The sequence below is a fragment of the Anomaloglossus baeobatrachus genome, chromosome 5 (genome assembly GCF_048569485.1).
Source record: "Anomaloglossus baeobatrachus isolate aAnoBae1 chromosome 5, aAnoBae1.hap1, whole genome shotgun sequence".
In the NCBI taxonomy this organism is placed as follows: domain Eukaryota; kingdom Metazoa; phylum Chordata; class Amphibia; order Anura; family Aromobatidae; genus Anomaloglossus; species Anomaloglossus baeobatrachus.
In genome coordinates, this window is record NC_134357.1 from 42,823,477 (window position 1) to 42,842,980 (window position 19,504).

A 19,504-nucleotide genomic window follows, 5' to 3' on the forward strand; every position below is an offset into this window, starting at 1 on the left:
CGCTGGTCAAGTTCTGGCCTGCCGAAAGACATCGAGAGGCTACACAATCTGCGAGCTGTTTTCACAGTAAGATATATTATTTTAAGGATGACGGCAAGATATCCAGAAACTCATATAGCTGATTTGTATGCTTGGAAATAAAGGCTCTTCTTACGCTCCAAGTAACCCTACTGTATAGAAGATGTGGCCGACTTAAAGATGTCCCCATTCAGAAAACTTTCCTGGGTTGCCGAAGATCTAAACAAACAAATTGCATATTTCTTGTCATCTGACGCTTTGCTGATTTCTGTTTGTCTGCAGCACTGACGTAACATTGTCAATGCTGCAGACAATCGGTGATGGCGGCTCTGCTCGCACAGATGGCATGAGTCGCTAAGTTCACTGATTGGCTTCATTGCTGTCATTGTGACGTTAGTGTTGCAGACAGAGCAGGGTAGTGGCAAACCAAGGGAGGATGAGTAATTTTTTTTTTTTTTTTTTTTTAATGGCTACCGCACTCTATGAAAAAGTTTTCTGAAAGCGAACATCCCCTTTAATGGCTATAGACACATTTGACTTGTAAAAAAGAAAAAAAACAACAACCCAGAGTTAAAAATGCTGTTGTCTTTGCTCTAATGTACAAGCTCAGCTTTATTCCTCTACTACTTCTCCTTTTAAAGCTCATGACGGATCTCCTTTGTGCTGATACATAGTAATGCCAAAGAGGGTGGGATTGTTTCTTCCCTTTCTCCTCTGGAGTCTATCATTGCTACTCAAGCACAGTTTATGTGATATAGTACAAAAAGAAAGATGTGGTCCTACACCACCGCATTATACCTTATCAGGTGCTGGGAAGGAAAAAGTCCACTCAGGTCCTCCAAATAAAAGACTGGTTGAGGGTGCACATCTTATAAAGGAAAATAGTTTCCAATGGATAATCCACAAGATCAGAAGAAGTGGCACAGTCCATTGTATAGCCAGAAAGCCTTGCTTTATTCAAAAAAATGCATTTAAAAAGCCGGGGGCAGGCCATCTACGGACGACGGCCGTTTCGCGCCTGCTAGCGCTTCTACGGGTCCACTAGACCCATAGAAGCGCTAGCAGGCACAAAACGGCCGTCGTCCACAGAGGGCCTGCACCCGGCTCCTCTCACGCTTTTTAAATGCACCTTTTGCAATAAAGCAAGACTTTCTGGTTATACCGTGGACTGTGCCACTTCTTCTGAGTTTGTGATATATCATCCCCCTAGCTCTGCAGACTGCTTTGTTTGCCTCAATCTACACACTGCATAGCACACATAATCGTCCCTCCCTGAAGACTAGTTGCTTTGCTACCTCACCGCACCTTATCTGTCATGTGCAGCTTCCACCCATCCTCCATACTGATATATCTAAAGGCCCTGTCACACACACAGATAAACCTGTGGCAGACCTGTGGCAGACCTGTGGCAGACCTGTGGTTGCAGTGAAATTGTGGACAATCAGTGCCAGGTTTGTGGCTGTGTACAAATGGAACAATATGTCCATGATTTCACTGCAACCACAGATCTGCCAAAGATTTATCTGTGTGTGAGACAGGGCGTTAAAGCTGGGTTTACACACTGAGACTTTCTAGCGATCCAACCTGCGATCTCAACCTAGCCGGGATCGCTACAAAGTCTCTGGTGAGCTGTCAAACAGGCAGACCTGGCCAACGACCTAACAGCGATCCGGACCTGCAGAGCGACTAGCTGGTCGTTGGGGACGTGTCAAAAAAGCAGGTGAACTTCACCCGACTTCATTTAATGCCGCGCGGCTCTGTGTGCCGTGTAAATAAATAAATAATTAAAAAATCCGGCGTGCGGTCCCCCCTATTTTAATACCAGCCAGATAAAGCCATACGGCTGCAGGCTGGTATTCTCAGGATGGGGAGCCCCACGTTATGGGGAGCCCCCCAGCCTAACAATATCAGCCAGCAGACGCCCAGAATTGCCGCATACATTAGATGCGACAGATCTGGGAGTGTACCCGGCTCTTCCCGATTTGCCCTGGTGCGTTGGCAAATTGGGGTAATAAGGAGTTATTGGCAGCCCATAGCTGCCATTAAGTCCAAGATTAATCATGTCAGGCGTCACCCCGAGATACCTTCCATGATTAATCTGTAAATTACAGTTAAAAACACACACACCCGAAAAATCCTTTATTAGAAATAAAAAACACTAACAAATTCCCTCATTACCAATTTATTACCCACAACAAAGCCCTCCTTGTCCGGCGTAATCCACGGTCCTCCAGCGTCGCATCCAGCTCTGCTGCATGCAGGTGACAGGAGCAGCAGAAGACACAGCCGCTCCTGTCACCTGCACGCAGCTAATGAAGAGAGCCGTGTGATCGGCTGAGCTGTCACTGAGGTTACCTGGATCCAGCGGTGGATGCAGCGGTGGCCGCGGGTAACCTCAGTGACAGTTCAGCTGATCGCGTTACTCACCTCATTTGCTGGTGATTTTCCCCCCTCTCTCATACTCACCGTTCCCGATCACCGGCGCTGCACGGCGTTCACACTGCTCCGGCGGCTTTTCCTTTTTTGAAAAAGCCGTCCGCTCCTTAAACAATCTCGTATTCCCTGCTTTCCCCGCCCACCGGCAAATGTGATTGGTTGCAGTGAGACACGCCCACACGCTGAGTGACAGCTGTCACTGCACCCAATCACAGCAGCCGGTGGGCGTGTCTATACTGTGCAGTAAAATAAATAAATAAATAATTAAAAAATCCGGCGTGCGGTTCCCCCTATTTTAATACCAGCCAGATAAAGCCATACGGCTGCAGGCTGTTATTCTCAGGATGGGGAGCCCCACGTTATGGGGAGCCCCCCAGCCTAACAATATCAGTCAGCAGCCGCCCAGAATTGCCGCATACATTAGATGCGACAGTTCTGGGACTGTACCCGGCTCTTCCCGATTTGCCCTGGTGCGTTGGCAAATCGGGGTAATAAGGAGTTATTGGCAGCCAATAGCTGCCAATAAGTCCTAGATTAATCATGTCAGGCGTCTCCCCGAGATTCCTTCCATGATTAATCTGTAAGTGACAGTAAATAAACACACACACCCGAAAAAATCCTTTTATTAGAAATTAAAAACACAAACACATTCCCTCATTACCAATTTTTTACCCACAACAAAGCCCTCCTTGTCCGGCGTAATCCACGGTCCTCCAGCGTCGCATCCAGCTCTGCTGCATGCAGGTGACAGGAGCAGCAGAAGACACAGCCACTCCTGTCACCTGCACGCAGCTAATGAAGACAGCCGCGCGATCAGCTGAGCTGTCACTGAGTTTACCTGGATCCAGCGGTGGATGCAGCGGTGGCCGCGGGTAACCTCAGTGACAGTTCAGCTGATCGCGCTACTCACCTCATTTGCTGCGTGGAGCTGACCGGAGCGGCGGTGAGTAGCTGCTGTGATTGGGTGCAGTGACACAGCTGTCACTCAGTGTGTGGGCGTGTCTCACTGCAACCAATCATATTTGCCGGTGGGCGGGGAAAAGCAGGGAATAGGAGATTGTTTAATGAGCGGCCGGCTTTTTCAAAAAAGGAAAAGCCGCTGGAGCAGAGTGAACGCCGTGCAGCGCCGGTGATCGGGGATCGGTGAGTATGAGAGAGGGGGGGACACTTCAGTCACTCGGGGGATTAGCGGTCACCGGTGAATCCTTCACCGGTGACCGCTAATCAGGACGCTACACAGACAGAGCCGCGGAGTCGCTGTAAAGTCCCCTTTACACACTGAAACTTGCTAGCGATGCATGCTGCACAGCGGGAAACAAAGGACCTAGGAATGGTCCTGAACGATTTGTAGCGATCACAACTTCACAGCAGGGGCCAGGTCGCTGATAGGTTTCACACACTGCAATGTCGCTGGGGAGGTTGCTGTAACGTCACAAAACCGGTGACGTTACAGCGATGTCGTTTGCGATGTTGCAGTGTGTAAACCCAGCTTAAGAGTGTGCGCACAATGCTTTTTTTTTTTTTGTGGTCAAAATGTAAAAGTTTACTAATATAACCCACTTAAGGAAACACTAGTTCTATAGGATATATTTTATTTGCAGCCTTCTGATTGAATGTTGCCTAGTTTAAAGCAGATTCCAACAAGAGCTGCATCAAAGAAGTCCAACCAAAGATAAAGCAAACATTTGCCTTTTTTGTAGTTTTTTTTTTTTTTTTTTTTTTTGCTTCCTAAATGCAAAAGGGAGCAAGTTTCTAAATAAACTTCATTAACATTTTATAATAAATGTGTGCTGCTGCAGAGACTATGCAATCCTGTACTTAGCCGGCTGTACTGCTGCTTCCTTCTGCCCCTGAGTCTAAAGGCTTTTTTCCGCTTTAATCCACCATTCTCAGTCTTAGGGCATGTGCACATAGGGGTTTTTTTTTAGGTTTTTTTTTTTTTTTTTACAACCTATCAGACATTTTTCAAAAACTTAAAGCGTGGAAAAAAAAATGGCTCAAAATCAAAGTGGTTGTGCAATAGAAATTAATTGGAAAATTATTTCAATCATTTTTAAAGCCTTTTTTAAGCGGCTTTAGAAGTGGATCCGATCCCCCTGCAAAAAAAAAAAGTAAAAATAACTGTGCACATGCCCCAAGACTGAGAAAGGTGGAATAAAGTAGAAAAAAGCCTTCAGAGTCAGGAACTGATGGAAGCAGCAGAACAGCCTGCTAAGTGCAGGAGTTGCATAGACTATGTACCAGCACATTTGTTGTAAAATATTAATGAAGATTATTTAGAATGTTTTGCATTTAGGAAGCAAATAAACAAAAAAAACACAAAAAAAGGCAAAGGTTTCCTTCATCTTTGCGTGGACTTCTGTCATTCCATTTTCAGAAAGACAATGGACACCGCCCAAATAGATGTCTGTTTTTCAAAGAGCAGATTGATTTCTAGATATCACCATCTTTCTTTCCTCATTATTTCGTGTTATTTTCTTTCATGCTGCAGGATCTTGGAAGTAAAGACCTGAAAAGAGAAAAAATAAGCTTTGTGTGTCAAATAGTGAGGGTGGGACGGATGGAGCTGAGAGACAACAACACGCGGAAACTAACGTCGGGGCTTAGGAGGCCATTTGGAGTCGCAGGTAATAATTTCAGTCTAGTCATATATAGCAATTTAAAGGGGCATTCCAGGATGCTGTGAATGTAAATGCAGGTTCAAGTGTCTAGTTTGTCCGTGTATGTACAGTATATACGCTGACGAGCAAAAGGGTAACAATGGTTTGAACGTTTAACTTTCTTTCACTTACATAAAGAAATATATACCAGTCAAATTTCTGTATGAGATAGCCAAGATTACCTATAAAATGATGGTGATTTTACGATCAAAGTTGTAGTGGATGGTGAGATGTGGAGCCTTAAAGTCAAAAGTTCAAAATATTGTTACCCTTTTGCTTGTCAGTGTATGTAATATAAAATGTGCTTGCATGTATAGTTATCCCCTTAACGTCAGCCATTACACCTTTTCAGAATGTCGAAAAAATGACTTATTTATGAACGCCGTTGGTTATGATTTAATGGCCTTAACCCCTCCTCGACCTATGGGGACGTCATGGTGATCATGCGAGTTACAGGAGCTGTGCTCAAACGATTACCGCTGTGAGGTTGGCTTACGTGATAGCCAAGACGCAACTCTCAGCCTGGAGTGGTGCTGCACCGCGCTGTGCTGCTTAACCCTCTAAATGCCACAATTGCTACGAGGCTGGGAGAGGGATGAAGCTCCCTCTCTTGTCTGATCAGCGCCCCCACAATGACATCACCTCTGGGTCAGCCAGCTATGGTAAGCCTGTTAGACAATGCCAGTAGCATGATCTAAGAGGCTTTTGTTAATGAATCACTGACAGGTCTAATGTATTACCATGCACTCATTCTGCCCTTTTAGCATATTAGCACAGCCACAGGGCACGTAAAATATGGAGACCGGTCCCACATTCTGCAGCCCACTCCTGTCATCCATAGTGTGACTGTGGACCTGGTGCGTCAGTATTAATCACGGCCGTGCAATGCTTTACTTACCTCTATGTGACCAAACAAAAACAAAGTCTCTCTCCAAGAACCGCTCACATAACCTCTCATCTCATTTAGTCTTTTCGGAGCGTAATAAACATCGTTTTATCTCTGATTATAGGTTAATTAAATGCACCGGCATATTTCATTATTGATGGAAAGGTAATTGGCGTGACCGTCGCTATTTACCATCTAAATGGATGCCGGCAAATAATTCAGCGAAATGTGATGTCACTCGTGAAATAAAATCTCGTTTCTATCATTTCCGCCATCGCATGAGCTTCCATTTCTCTGCGGCGGTGTCGCTGTATGGGAAAGTTCACTTGACAAACGATTTAGCACATTTCTTAGTGGCTGAAATTAGCCAGGAGAGTGGCGACAGATGCTAAATAAATCTGGAATATAGATTTATTTATTTTTTTTTGGACATAATGCACTTTTTGTCTGTACATTCCATTAAAACATCCACTCCATTAAAACGCTTGCATGCCGCAGCCGCCGCCACCATCCACTCTGTTAATTTTATGTCTTTCTGCTTTCAGTAATGGATGTGACTGACATAATTACTGGAAAACTTGACGACGAGGACAAACAACATTTTATACCTTTTCAGCCGTAAGTATCGTTATGCAGAATTATAATTATAATGGCCTTTCCGTCAGCCTCGTTTCCTCCCGCGCTGGATATGACTCCTCTATTTTTTTCACATCATCATTTTCACCGCACAGAAAATATCATCTTGGATCCACATGTCTATGGCAGCAGACAGGTTTACAGGCGTTTTCTTTTATATTTACATCCTCAGACTTGGCTTCTTCTTTTCACCGAACTTAATAGAGCAGGGTAGCAGCCGACGCCCAGCAGGGTAACAGCCGACGCCCAGCAGGGTGACACATAATCCTTGTTGTGCCGGACCTCAGTCGTTGGGGCCTTTTGGGCATGTTCCCATGTAGCGCTTTTTATGTTTTTGGCTCTTTGCGTGGGTGGGAGGGCTGGGGATTAGCTTCCTTCTAGGATGTGTTCATTACATCGGGGACTTCCATCTTTTTACTGTATAGTAAAGTGCAGCAGAGTCTTTTTTTTTTTTTTTTTTTTTTTTATATTTAATAAAAAAAAAATGGAGTCTGATGACACTTTGTGGCTTCCCTTAGAGGGCTTAAAGTTAAGTTTAAAGTTTATTTTAATCAATAGATCTTGGAATAATAATAATTTGAACAATTAGATGCGTTTAAAAAACCCTGTTCCTGTGTGGAGATAATCTTGTCCCTGCTATGTTCTGAGTAATGGCCGTGTCTGACCGTACAGGGACATAGTCTAATCATGCCACATCTCCTGGGTCGTGGTGAAATGTACTAGAACTCTAGTGAATTTGTCTTTTGGCTTTCACAAAGTTTTTAACCAATCCCAACTTTATATGTAGTGGAGGAAGAAAGATTTTGTTGGAGCAACTAAAGGATTATGCTGAGCATTGTCTCTATCTGGTGCATAGATGTTTCTTTGTCCCCAATCACAATAAACTTAATGCTCTACTGTATTTCTACTGTCCCATAAACACAAGAAGCAACAATCTTTTGTGAAACCACCTTGCATTTCTACTAGGCTGAGGCCACACGGGGCACTAGTGCGATGCTCGCATGACACTCGGCTCACGCTGGCAGCACAGCAGGAGCCGAGTGTCATGCTAGTATCCCTGCGTCTGAGGTCCGACTGTGTGAGCGGACCTCAGCTGCGGGGGGCGGGCGGGCTCTGAGGAGGGGAGGGAGGGATTTCTCTCCCTCTCTCCTCCGTAGCCGGCTATTGCGATTCTCGCTCTGCACGCGTGGTACACCGGTGTACTGCGAGTGCAGTGCGATTTTTCTCTCGCCCCATTCACTTGAATTGGTGCGAGAGAAAAGAGTCTCGCATTACAATCGCAACATGCTGCGATTGTTTTCTCGGTCCAATTAGGGCTGAGAAAATAATCGCTCATGTGCGCTGACACACAGGCTAGAATTGGTCCGAGTGGAATGCGATGTTTTATCGCTCTCCACTTGCACCGATTTTCTCGCCGTGTGGCTTAGGCCTTAGCAGACTAATCACTTTCAAATCTCCACAGATATTCCATTGATGATGCTTATATTGTATAGCATCCAAAACAACTGACTAATTTTGTTTTCATAACTTTCCTTTAGATGATATGAGTGCGCAATAGGGATTGATGGTTTCATATTTCCATTGTGAAGCAACACTGCTTTCAAACTTCTGGATTTAGTCAATAATCAATCGCCAATTTTCAACAAAATACTCTTGATTCAGTTCTTCAAAGAGGCCATTCACATTGTTACAGTATACAATTGGTCAATCAACTGTGAAAAATTGTGTTTAAGTGTTACTTCTGTTCCAGTAATAACACACTTTGACATAATCATGATGTTCTGTTTCAACCTAAATGCAAGAAGTTCAACTTTATCTTTTGAAAATATAAGGTCTCTGATGAGAGCATTTAATTCATGTAGAGTAAAGCGTTCTGGCTGCTCCATCAGGTGCATACTCCTCTTGACTTGGGGTCTCCATTTCTTCGCCAGTAGCTTCAGCTCTGTAGTCTTCATATTCTTCATTTTCTTCATTTTCATCCAATCCAGACAACTGTGGTACAGGAACTGGCAAGGTATCATATTGTTAGAATCTGCACATCAAACTCCATAAAACAGACATATTACCTTTTACTGATGATTTTTTTTTTGTGTTCACCAGTGTTATTATTCCAAGATCTATTGATTTAAAATTAACCTTATTCATTGGAAAACCCCTTAAAATAGATACTGTGAGGCTGCATTCACTGAGTGCAATAGAGCAGAGGTCCCCAACTCCAGTCCTCAAGGCCCACCAACAGTGCAGGTTTTTGGGATTTCCTTAGTATTGCACAGGTGTTAATGTAATTACCTGCCCAGGTGCTGGTTCCAACAGCAGTGCAATGCTAAGGAAATCCTGAAAACATGCACTGTTGGTGGGCCTTCAGGACTGGAGTTGGGGAACCCTGTAATAGAGGACACTCACTTGGCTGCTAGATTAAGGCACACATGAACAGTTTTCTATTTAAACAGTCCAGTTAGTTTATTCACACACACAAACCAGCACTGCAGCAATATAACAACTGCCGTCTTGCGGCTTCAAAGTAGCACAAACATGAGCTTTAAAGAAACATATATGACATATAGTCAGTTTCATCTGAGTGTACGCCCGCATGGCTTCAGATACAATCCCTCGCAGCAGTATCCCAGTGGAGGTATAGCACTGTCCACTCAGTGACCTCGGTTAGTATACAACCCCATTTTGTGAGGTTACCTTTCTGGGGCTTGATCAAGGCTCCACTCACTGACTCCTGTCAGCACTGACATTTAGGAAACTGTTTCACTGGAATCACTGATCACGATCTGTGTCTTATGCCAAACACTAACTCCCTGGTAGTTCAGTCCAGACCGTCAAGAGAACTGCTGCGTCCTAAACATAGAGTGATAACAGACTCCATACATACCATACATACCTGGCTTCCTAGCCAGTGTGTCTTCAGAGAAGTCTGCACCCAATTCTAAACCCACATGGACTCCTCACAGTGTGCCACCAGGAAGTAAACGGCTTCCAAGCACACACAGACCATGTAACCAACCAACCAGTCTTGTATATCACACCAACACACCCATGAGTGCAGGTTTGTGAATAGCCAGAGCCACCCAGCACTCTGACAATTCGTGTACCTGGCCCATAATACATTAACAAGACTTGTGGTACTACAACTCCCAGAGTAAACTTTCCAGGTTTTACATTGCAGAGGACCACCGCCACTGCGATACATAGCGGCCATTTACAATACAGGTGTAAATTGTGAAATTTTGCAGCCCAGATGCTGCAAAGAAAAGTACCTAGAGGGAGAGGGCCTGTTTGGCCGGGGTCACACGAACGTAAATTCTCTCACACAAGAGATTTGGGGCAATTATATTAAGGATACTCCAATCAAACTCTGATCTGAGTGTCGGCATAGTGTGATCTGATATTGTCTTCTTTTAGGAGACGATGGGGAACAAAGTTTCTCCATCTTCTCCATTCTGTGAATGCTACTCCTTTCCAAACCGATCAGGCATTTTGATTTTGATGAAGAAACCTGATCAGTTTGGAAATGCACAGCATGTTATTATAATAATAATTAATAATATAATAATTAATAGAAAAAAATATTTAGATTTTTTTTCTGTCACACTCTGGTTACTTCTACTGATACAGACTAGAGAAAAAAAGGGCGCAGATAGGGTCTTGCCAGATATATAAAAGGGCAAAGTGTAGTGATATACACTCACCTTATGTGGTTGTGAGGGTCACAACCACCAGAGATGGCATAGCATACAGATATGGCGGCTGCCGCAGCCCCATGTGGATGACTCTTTAAAGCTTGAGAGGAGAAGAGGTTAATGCCATGCGGTCGCCAAAAAGGATGTAAAATTGTTGATAATTATTTTATTCCATAGGTGTATGTGTTTCAAGGTATAGGACCTCTCCCTCAGGACCAAAAAAAATCAACAATGCATTCTTGATTTTTTTTTTTTTTGGTCCTGAGGAAGAGGTCCTATACCTCGAAACGCATAGAGCTATGGAATAAAATAATTATTAGTTAATCAACAATTTTACATCCTTTTTGGTGACAAGGCGGCGTTAACCCCTTCTCCTCTCCAGCATTGAAGACTGGTTACTTCTACTGGCAGAGCTTATTTTAATTCCTATTTTTTTCTATTTAGGAAGCCTTAAAGGTATTGTCCAATAATCCACCAATATCGCCTGTCCATGGGCTATGGGATAAATGTGTAACCACTAGAGCCCCTAGCAATCATAAAATCAAGAGTCCCAACGTCTTCTAGTGAGCATGTGCGACCTCTGCTGGGGAACTGGTGTTCGCACATGCTCACTACAGTTGCAGACACACAGCACTTCAGACCCCCCTCCCCCATTCTCTGGGCTCTTGATCCAAAACTTATACTGTAAAATTATATAACTTTCCATTATATAAAGAATTTCTTTTATTCGTAGGATTCCATTTATACCCAAGTATTATGCTACAATATGACATTTGAGATAAAATAAAGTTAATATCGGAAATTATCCCTTTGGTGGTGGGAGCCTTCGGATAATATATGACTGCCATTAATTCCACGTTCTGTACGGTTGCCCTGGAGACCTTTAATAAGATACAGGTTGTATTATGTCAGCCGGCTGTGAATTCTCCATGGCAGCCAATAATGCGCTCACCGGTCTGCAGAGCAGCCTGGACCAAATGGTCACCAAAGTGCACCGGCAATTTAAAGGGGATACGCCGTCAGGAATGGAGTTATTATGGTAAATGTGTATTTTATGGGTGGGGGGGGAGGTTATTCTCCACACAACAAGCTAATCCGGAAACCTGGCTTTTTACTCTGATTACTGAGCATTCTAATAACCTGTATCTTCATATTCTGTAGGGTTACCATCTTAGCAGGCATCTCATTATCATCACAGGCAGGATTACAATGACCGGTAACGCCTTCTGTGTATAGAAATAAAGGAGTATCTGTCATTCACAATAGTTCATGATCACAAATCAGATCTTCCACCCTCCCTGCACAATGACCTCTGCACAGATCACAGAGCATGCCCACAACACTCTCCATAGAAGTCAATGTGACATCTGCAGGCTCCTACCGTTTTTCTGGGTGTAGTAAATCCTCGAATCACTGTTTATGGTAAATTAGGGGAGATTTAGTTCAGAAAACAAACTGAAATTAACATTTTATTCTATTGAATCCTGAATATTACATATTGAAGCTGGATAAAATGCTGCCATTTTTTGTCTCATATAAAGCGAATTAAAGGGGTTTTATAGAACCTCCGTTTTCAGGTGGCTCTGTCCTGGCGTGGAGAGACTCTGCAGCACATTGGGTGGGACAATTACCAAAATGCTGCCAAAGTATTTTAATTATTAGGATATGTGCATGACACTTGTTTGACCTGTCGATGTGCATTTACGTCTTTTCTCCTCCTGATTTGTAAAAGACTCTGCGTAACCCTTTTAAGAGTTAGCTGCCATCTTAAATTTAACTCAGTTTCTGCTTGTTGTGAGCGTATCCTTAGGTAAACAAGATCCGATCCCCCGTAATGTGTCGTTAGGCTGCTGATCTGTCCATCCCCCATACTTTGCACTGCAGCTCTGCTAGCTCGAAGGTTCGGTGCACACAGACCGGATTTCTGGTGAAGCAGGATGGAATAAACAGTCACAATGAATGAACCTCAGCTCAGCAGAATGGGGACGATCCGCTTTGTGATATTTTTATTTTTCTGCACCACGCACTTCTGATACTCCCCATAAAAAAAAAAAAAATCCTTTGTTTGTGAAACCCCCCGCTCAGTTTGACATGTCAGTGTATGATTGTATGTGAAGCCTGTGGATTGTTACAGCCGGGGTGTGTGAATAATTTACAGACAGCTGTTTTATGGGCTTATGTAACAAACAGCAGCGAGGACGGAGCGCCTCTGCACGGCCCACTCTGCCCTCCCCGATAGTAATGTTCCCTGCTGCACGGGGATTTACCTTCTGTGACACATCGCCACATGCACAGGCTTTCACGGCTTTTCTCTTCTCGGTGTGTAGGAGCTGGAGATCTCCTCTGACATCAGAATAGCTGACAGCCCCGCTGCATTTTTAAGGACTTGATTTTTTTTTTTTTTTTTTTTTTTTATACAACATGTTGGTTTATCCTTTTTGCAGATTCTCCTAAGTAATTTTCCCCATTCACAGCAGCTTCATGGCGTCTGTTCATAACAAGCATAATAAGTGTAGAAAATTATACAGTACCCCTTATTTTTTTGTGGGGTCCCTGCATTGGACCCATTGACATTAATGAAGTGCATCAGGGTTCCGGTATTATTGGCCAGAAAAGCAGAGCTTACTTGTTTCTATCCAGATTGCAGAAATCCTAAACCCAGTGTGAACAGAGCCTACCGTATTAATCTATTTGTATGTATGTATGTATGTATGTACCGTGTTTTTTCCAAAAATAAGACACTGTCTTATATTTTTCTTGACCCCCAAAAAAGCACGAGGGCTTATTTTTGGAGGAGGTCTTATTCTTGGAGAAACATGGTTGGTGGTAAGTTTACCCCCCAAAAAACCAGACACGCCACTTCTCAGGAGACGCATACTTACCAGACCCGGACGTCTGCATGGCTCCCAGGACCTCCCTATGATCTCCAGTGGGTGCTGCACGCCATCCTTCCCTGCTTCTGGCCAACACTCACAGCAGATCACACACACATCAGATCACTGACTGACTCACTCACTCATCACATCCGCCGTTAAAGAATGCTTTCAGACGCAGGAAATGATGGGACTAAGTCACGTGTCTGCAGGTCCCATAAAACCATTGCGGAAGGTCCTTTCGCTCCACTGCACAGCCTCTCTGGATTCTGCCTCGAGACGAAATTGGTGTCGATGGATGTGGTGAGTGTGTGTGTGATCCGATGTTTGTGTGTGCGATCTGATTTTGTGTGCGATCACTGCAGGTCCTCTGCTTGGCGTCTGGTGAGTGTGATTATGGAGTGCCCGCTGTCTATAAAGAAGTGTCCTGCAGTATCTGTAACTTTTTTAGCTGCACGGACACTTCATTATTGATCCGCGACTAGGGCTTATTTTCGGGGGAGGGCTTATATTTAATTATAAGTATAATATATATATGTATTCTACGCATCGGGTATTCTAGAATTTACGTATTGTGTAGTTCATGTATGATTTTTGTTTATATAATATATATAGATGTTGTTGTGTGTAGTTACCAAGTGTTTGTGTAGGGGCTGTACATGTTCTGGGTGTTGTCTGGGTGTGGCGGGGGGTGAGAGCGGTGTTGTATGTGTGTTGCGTTGTTTGTGGAGCGCTGTGTGTCTGTAGCGTTGTGTGTGTGTGTGTTGCGCGGTTTGTGTGTGTGTGGTGTGTTTTGGGGGAGGTATGTTTTGTGCAATGTGTGTGTTGTGCGGTATGTGCGTATATTTGTGTGTGCCGCGGTGTTTGTGTGTTGGGTGTTGTGTGTGTGCAGCGTTGTCTGTGTGTGTGGGTGTCTGTGTAGGGCAGTTGTTTGTGGTTCCCAGTGTGTGTGTGTGGTGTGTTGTGCAGTGCGCGCGCGCGTGTGTGTGTGTGTGTGTGTGTGTTGGGGGGAGGTGTGCACTTCTCATCGTGCTCCATCCCCCATGCAGCGCACTCCCCATCGTGCTCCATCCCCTATGCTGCGCACCCCCCATCGTGCTCCATCTCCCATGCTGTGCACTCCCAAACGTGCTCCATCCGCCATGCTACGCACTCCCAAACGTGCTCCATCCACCATGCTGTGCACTCCCAAACGTGCTCCATCCGCCATGCTGCGCACTCCCAAACGTGCTCCATCCGCCATACTCCGCACTCCCCATCGTGCTCCATCCCCCATGCAGCGCACTCCCCATCGTGCTCCATCCCCTATGCTGCGAACCCCCCATCGTGCTCCATCTCCCATGCTGCGCACTCCCAAACGTGCTCCATCCGCCATGCTGCGCACTCCCAAACGTGCTCCATCCGCCATGCTGCGCACTCCCAAACGTGCTCCATCCGCTATGCTGCACACTCCCAAACGTGGTCCATCCGCCATGCTGCGCACTCCCAAACGTGCTCCATCCGCCATACTCCGCACTCCCCATCGTGCTCCATCCGCCATGCTGCGCACTCCCAAACGTGCTCCATCCGCCATGCTGCGCACTCCCAAACGTGCTCCATCCGCCATGCTGCGCACTCCCAAACGTGCTCCATCCGCCATGCTGCGCACTCCCAAACGTGCTCCATCCGCCATGCTGCGCACTCCCAAACGTGCTCCATCCGCCATGCTGCGCACTCCCAAACGTGCTCCATCTGCCATGCTGCGCACTCCCAAACGTGGTCCATCCGCCATGCTGCGCACTCCCAAACGTGCTCCATCCCCCATGCTGCGCACCCCCCATCGTGCTCCATCCCCCATGCTGCACCAGCATCAGCCTCTCTGCCCGCAGCATCAGCCTCTCTCCTCGCAGCATCGGCCTCTCTACCCGCAGCATCGGCCTCTCTACCCGCAGCATCGGCCTCTCTACCCGCAGCATCGGCCTCTCTACCCGCAGCATCGGCCTCTCTACCCGCAGCATCGGCCTCTCTACCCGCAGCATCGGCCTCTCTACCCGCAGCATCGGCCTCTCTACCCGCAGCATCGGCCTCTCTACCCGCAGCATCGGCCTCTCTACCCGCAGCATCGGCCTCTCTACCCGCAGCATCGGCCTCTCTACCCGCAGCATCGGCCTCTCTACCCGCAGCATCGGCCTCTCTACCCGCAGCATCGGCCTCTCTACCCGCAGCATCGGCCTCTCTACCCGCAGCATCGGCCTCTCTACCCGCAGCATCGGCCTCTCTACCCGCAGCATCGGCCTCTCTACCCGCAGCATCGGCCTCTCTACCCGCAGCATCGGCCTCTCTACCCGCAGCATCGGCCTCTCTACCCGCAGCATCGGCCTCTCTACCCGCAGCATCGGCCTCTCTACCCGCAGCATCGGCCTCTCTACCCGCAGCATCGGCCTCTCTACCCGCAGCATCGGCCTCTCTACCCGCAGCATCGGCCTCTCTACCCGCAGCATCGGCCTCTCTACCCGCAGCATCGGCCTCTCTACCCGCAGCATCGGCCTCTCTACCCGCAGCATCGGCCTCTCTACCCGCAGCATCGGCCTCTCTACCCGCAGCATCGGCCTCTCTACCCGCAGCATCGGCCTCTCTACCCGCAGCATCGGCCTCTCTACCCGCAGCATCGGCCTCTCTACCCGCAGCATCGGCCTCTCTACCCGCAGCATCGGCCTCTCTACCCGCAGCATCGGCCTCTCTACCCGCAGCATCGGCCTCTCTACCCGCAGCATCGGCCTCTCTACCCGCAGCATCGGCCTCTCTACCCGCAGCATCGGCCTCTCTACCCGCAGCATCGGCCTCTCTACCCGCAGCATCGGCCTCTCTACCCGCAGCATCGGCCTCTCTACCCGCAGCATCGGCCTCTCTACCCGCAGCATCGGCCTCTCTACCCGCAGCATCGGCCTCTCTACCCGCAGCATCGGCCTCTCTACCCGCAGCATCGGCCTCTCTACCCGCAGCATCGGCCTCTCTACCCGCAGCATCGGCCTCTCTGTCCCCAGCATCGGCCTCTCTGTCCCCAGCATCGGCCTCTCTGTCCCCAGCATCGGCCTCTCTGTCCCCAGCATCGGCCTCTCTGTCCCCAGCATCGGCCTCTCTGTCCCCAGCATCGGCCTCTCTGTCCCCAGCATCGGCCTCTCTGTCCCCAGCATCGGCCTCTCTGTCCCCAGCATCGGCCTCTCTGTCCCCAGCATCGGCCTCTCTGTCCCCAGCATCGGCCTCTCTGTCCCCAGCATCGGCCTCTCTGTCCCCAGCATCGGCCTCTCTGTCCCCAGCATCGGCCTCTCTGTCCCCAGCATCGGCCTCTCTGTCCCCAGCATCGGCCTCTCTGTCCCCAGCATCGGCCTCTCTGTCCCCAGCATCGGCCTCTCTGTCCCCAGCATCGGCCTCTCTGTCCCCAGCATCGGCCTCTCTGTCCCCAGCATCGGCCTCTCTGTCCCCAGCATCGGCCTCTCTGTCCCCAGCATCGGCCTCTCTGTCCCCAGCATCGGCCTCTCTGTCCCCAGCATCGGCCTCTCTGTCCCCAGCATCGGCCTCTCTGTCCCCAGCATCGGCCTCTCTGTCCCCAGCATCGGCCTCTCTGTCCCCAGCATCGGCCTCTCTGTCCCCAGCATCGGCCTCTCTGTCCCCAGCATCGGCCTCTCTGTCCCCAGCATCGGCCTCTCTGTCCCCAGCATCGGCCTCTCTGTCCCCAGCATCGGCCTCTCTGTCCCCAGCATCGGCCTCTCTGTCCCCAGCATCGGCCTCTCTGTCCCCAGCATCGGCCTCTCTGTCCCCAGCATCGGCCTCTCTGTCCCCAGCATCGGCCTCTCTGTCCCCAGCATCGGCCTCTCTGTCCCCAGCATCGGCCTCTCTGTCCCCAGCATCGGCCTCTCTGTCCCCAGCATCGGCCTCTCTGTCCCCAGCATCGGCCTCTCTGTCCCCAGCACCGGCCTCTCTGTCCCCAGCACCGGCCTCTCTGTCCCCAGCACCGGCCTCTCTGTCCCCAGCACCGGCCTCTCTGTCCCCAGCACCGGCCTCTCTGTCCCCAGCACCGGCCTCTCTGTCCCCAGCACCGGCCTCTCTGTCCCCAGCACCGGCCTCTCTGTCCCCAGCACCGGCCTCTCTGTCCCCAGCACCGGCCTCTCTGTCCCCAGCACCGGCCTCTCTGTCCCCAGCACCGGCCTCTCTGTCCCCAGCACCGGCCTCTCTGTCCCCAGCACCGGCCTCTCTGTCCCCAGCACCGGCCTCTCTGTCCCCAGCACCGGCCTCTCTGTCCCCAGCACCGGCCTCTCTGTCCCCAGCACCGGCCTCTCTGTCCCCAGCACCGGCCTCTCTGTCCCCAGCACCGGCCTCTCTGTCCCCAGCACCGGCCTCTCTGTCCCCAGCACCGGCCTCTCTGTCCCCAGCACCGGCCTCTCTGTCCCCAGCACCGGCCTCTCTGTCCCCAGCACCGGCCTCTCTGTCCCCAGCACCGGCCTCTCTGTCCCCAGCACCGGCCTCTCTGTCCCCAGCACCGGCCTCTCTGTCCCCAGCACCGGCCTCTCTGTCCCCAGCACCGGCCTCTCTGTCCCCAGCACCGGCCTCTCTGTCCCCAGCACCGGCCTCTCTGTCCCCAGCACCGGCCTCTCTGTCCCCAGCACCGGCCTCTCTGTCCCCAGCACCGGCCTCTCTGTCCCCAGCACCGGCCTCTCTGTCCCCAGCACCGGCCTCTCTGTCCCCAGCACCGGCCTCTCTGTCCCCAGCACCGGCCTCTCTGTCCCCAGCACCGGCCTCTCTGTCCCCAGCACCGGCCTCTCTGTCCCCAGCACCGGCCTCTCTGTCCCCAGCACCGGCCTCTCTGTCCCCAGCACCGGCCTCTCTGTCCCCAGCACCGGCCTCTCTGTCCCCAGCACCGGCCTCTCTGTCCCCAGCACCGGCCTCTCTGTCCCCAGCACCGGCCTCTCTGTCCCCAGCACCGGCCTCTCTGTCCCCAGCACCGGCCTCTCTGTCCCCAGCACCGGCCTCTCTGTCCCCAGCACCGGCCTCTCTGTCCCCAGCACCGGCCTCTCTGTCCCCAGCACCGGCCTCTCTGTCCCCAGCACCGGCCTCTCTGTCCCCAGCACCGGCCTCTCTGTCCCCAGCACCGGCCTCTCTGTCCCCAGCACCGGCCTCTCTGTCCCCAGCACCGGCCTCTCTGTCCCCAGCACCGGCCTCTCTGTCCCCAGCACCGGCCTCTCTGTCCCCAGCACCGGCCTCTCTGTCCCCAGCACCGGCCTCTCTGTCCCCAGCACCGGCCTCTCTGTCCCCAGCACCGGCCTCTCTGTCCCCAGCACCGGCCTCTCTGTCCCCAGCACCGGCCTCTCTGTCCCCAGCACCGGCCTCTCTGTCCCCAGCACCGGCCTCTCTGTCCCCAGCACCGGCCTCTCTGTCCCCAGCACCGGCCTCTCTGTCCCCAGCACCGGCCTCTCTGTCCCCAGCACCGGCCTCTCTGTCCCCAGCACCGGCCTCTCTGTCCCCAGCACCGGCCTCTCTGTCCCCAGCATCGGCCTCTCTGTCCCCAGCATCGGCCTCTCTGTCCCCAGCCTACCCCAGCCTCAGCCTCTCTCCTCCCAGCCTACCCCAGCCTCAGCCTCTCTCCTCCCAGCCTACCCCAGCCTCAGCCTCTCTCCTCCCAGCCTACCCCAGCCTCAGCCTCTCTCCTCCCAGCCTACCCCAGCCTCAGCCTCTCTCCTCCCAGCCTACCCCAGCCTCAGCCTCTCTCCTCCCAGCCTACCCCAGCCTCAGCCTCTCTCCTCCCAGCCTACCCCAGCCTCAGCCTCTCTCCTCCCAGCCTACCCCAGCCTCAGCCTCTCTCCTCCCAGCCTACCCCAGCCTCAGCCTCTCTCCTCCCAGCCTACCCCAGCCTCAGCCTCTCTCCTCCCAGCCTACCCCAGCCTCAGCCTCTCTCCTCCCAGCCTACCCCAGCCTCAGCCTCTCTCCTCCCAGCCTACCCCAGCCTCAGCCTCTCTCCTCCCAGCCTACCCCAGACTCAGCCTCTCTCCTCCCAGCCTACCCCAGACTCAGCCTCTCTCCTCCCAGCCTACCCCAGACTCAGCCTCTCTCCTCCCAGCCTACCCCAGACTCAGCCTCTCTCCTCCCAGCCTACCCCAGACTCAGCCTCTCTCCTCCCAGCCTACCCCAGACTCAGCCTCTCTCCTCCCAGCCTACCCCAGACTCAGCCTCTCTCCTCCCAGCCTACCCCAGACTCAGCCTCTCTCCTCCCAGCCTACCCCAGACTCAGCCTCTCTCCTCCCAGCCTACCCCAGACTCAGCCTCTCTCCTCCC

The 19,504-nt window shown here is 50.4% G+C and overlaps 1 protein-coding gene across 1 annotated transcript in view; it reads left to right on the top strand.

The window, feature by feature from the left end:
• The window catches only part of DOCK1 (dedicator of cytokinesis 1), a 523,077-nt gene that overhangs the window by 49,275 nt on the left and 454,298 nt on the right, over positions 1 to 19,504 (top strand). The window contains exons 7-9 of the mRNA XM_075351602.1: positions 1 to 66; positions 4,946 to 5,081; positions 6,546 to 6,618. The exon at positions 1 to 66 is cut by the window's left edge and continues 16 nt beyond it. Of these exons, the coding sequence (XP_075207717.1) occupies positions 1 to 66; positions 4,946 to 5,081; positions 6,546 to 6,618 (275 nt within the window). The remainder of the gene's footprint in view (positions 67 to 4,945; positions 5,082 to 6,545; positions 6,619 to 19,504) is intronic.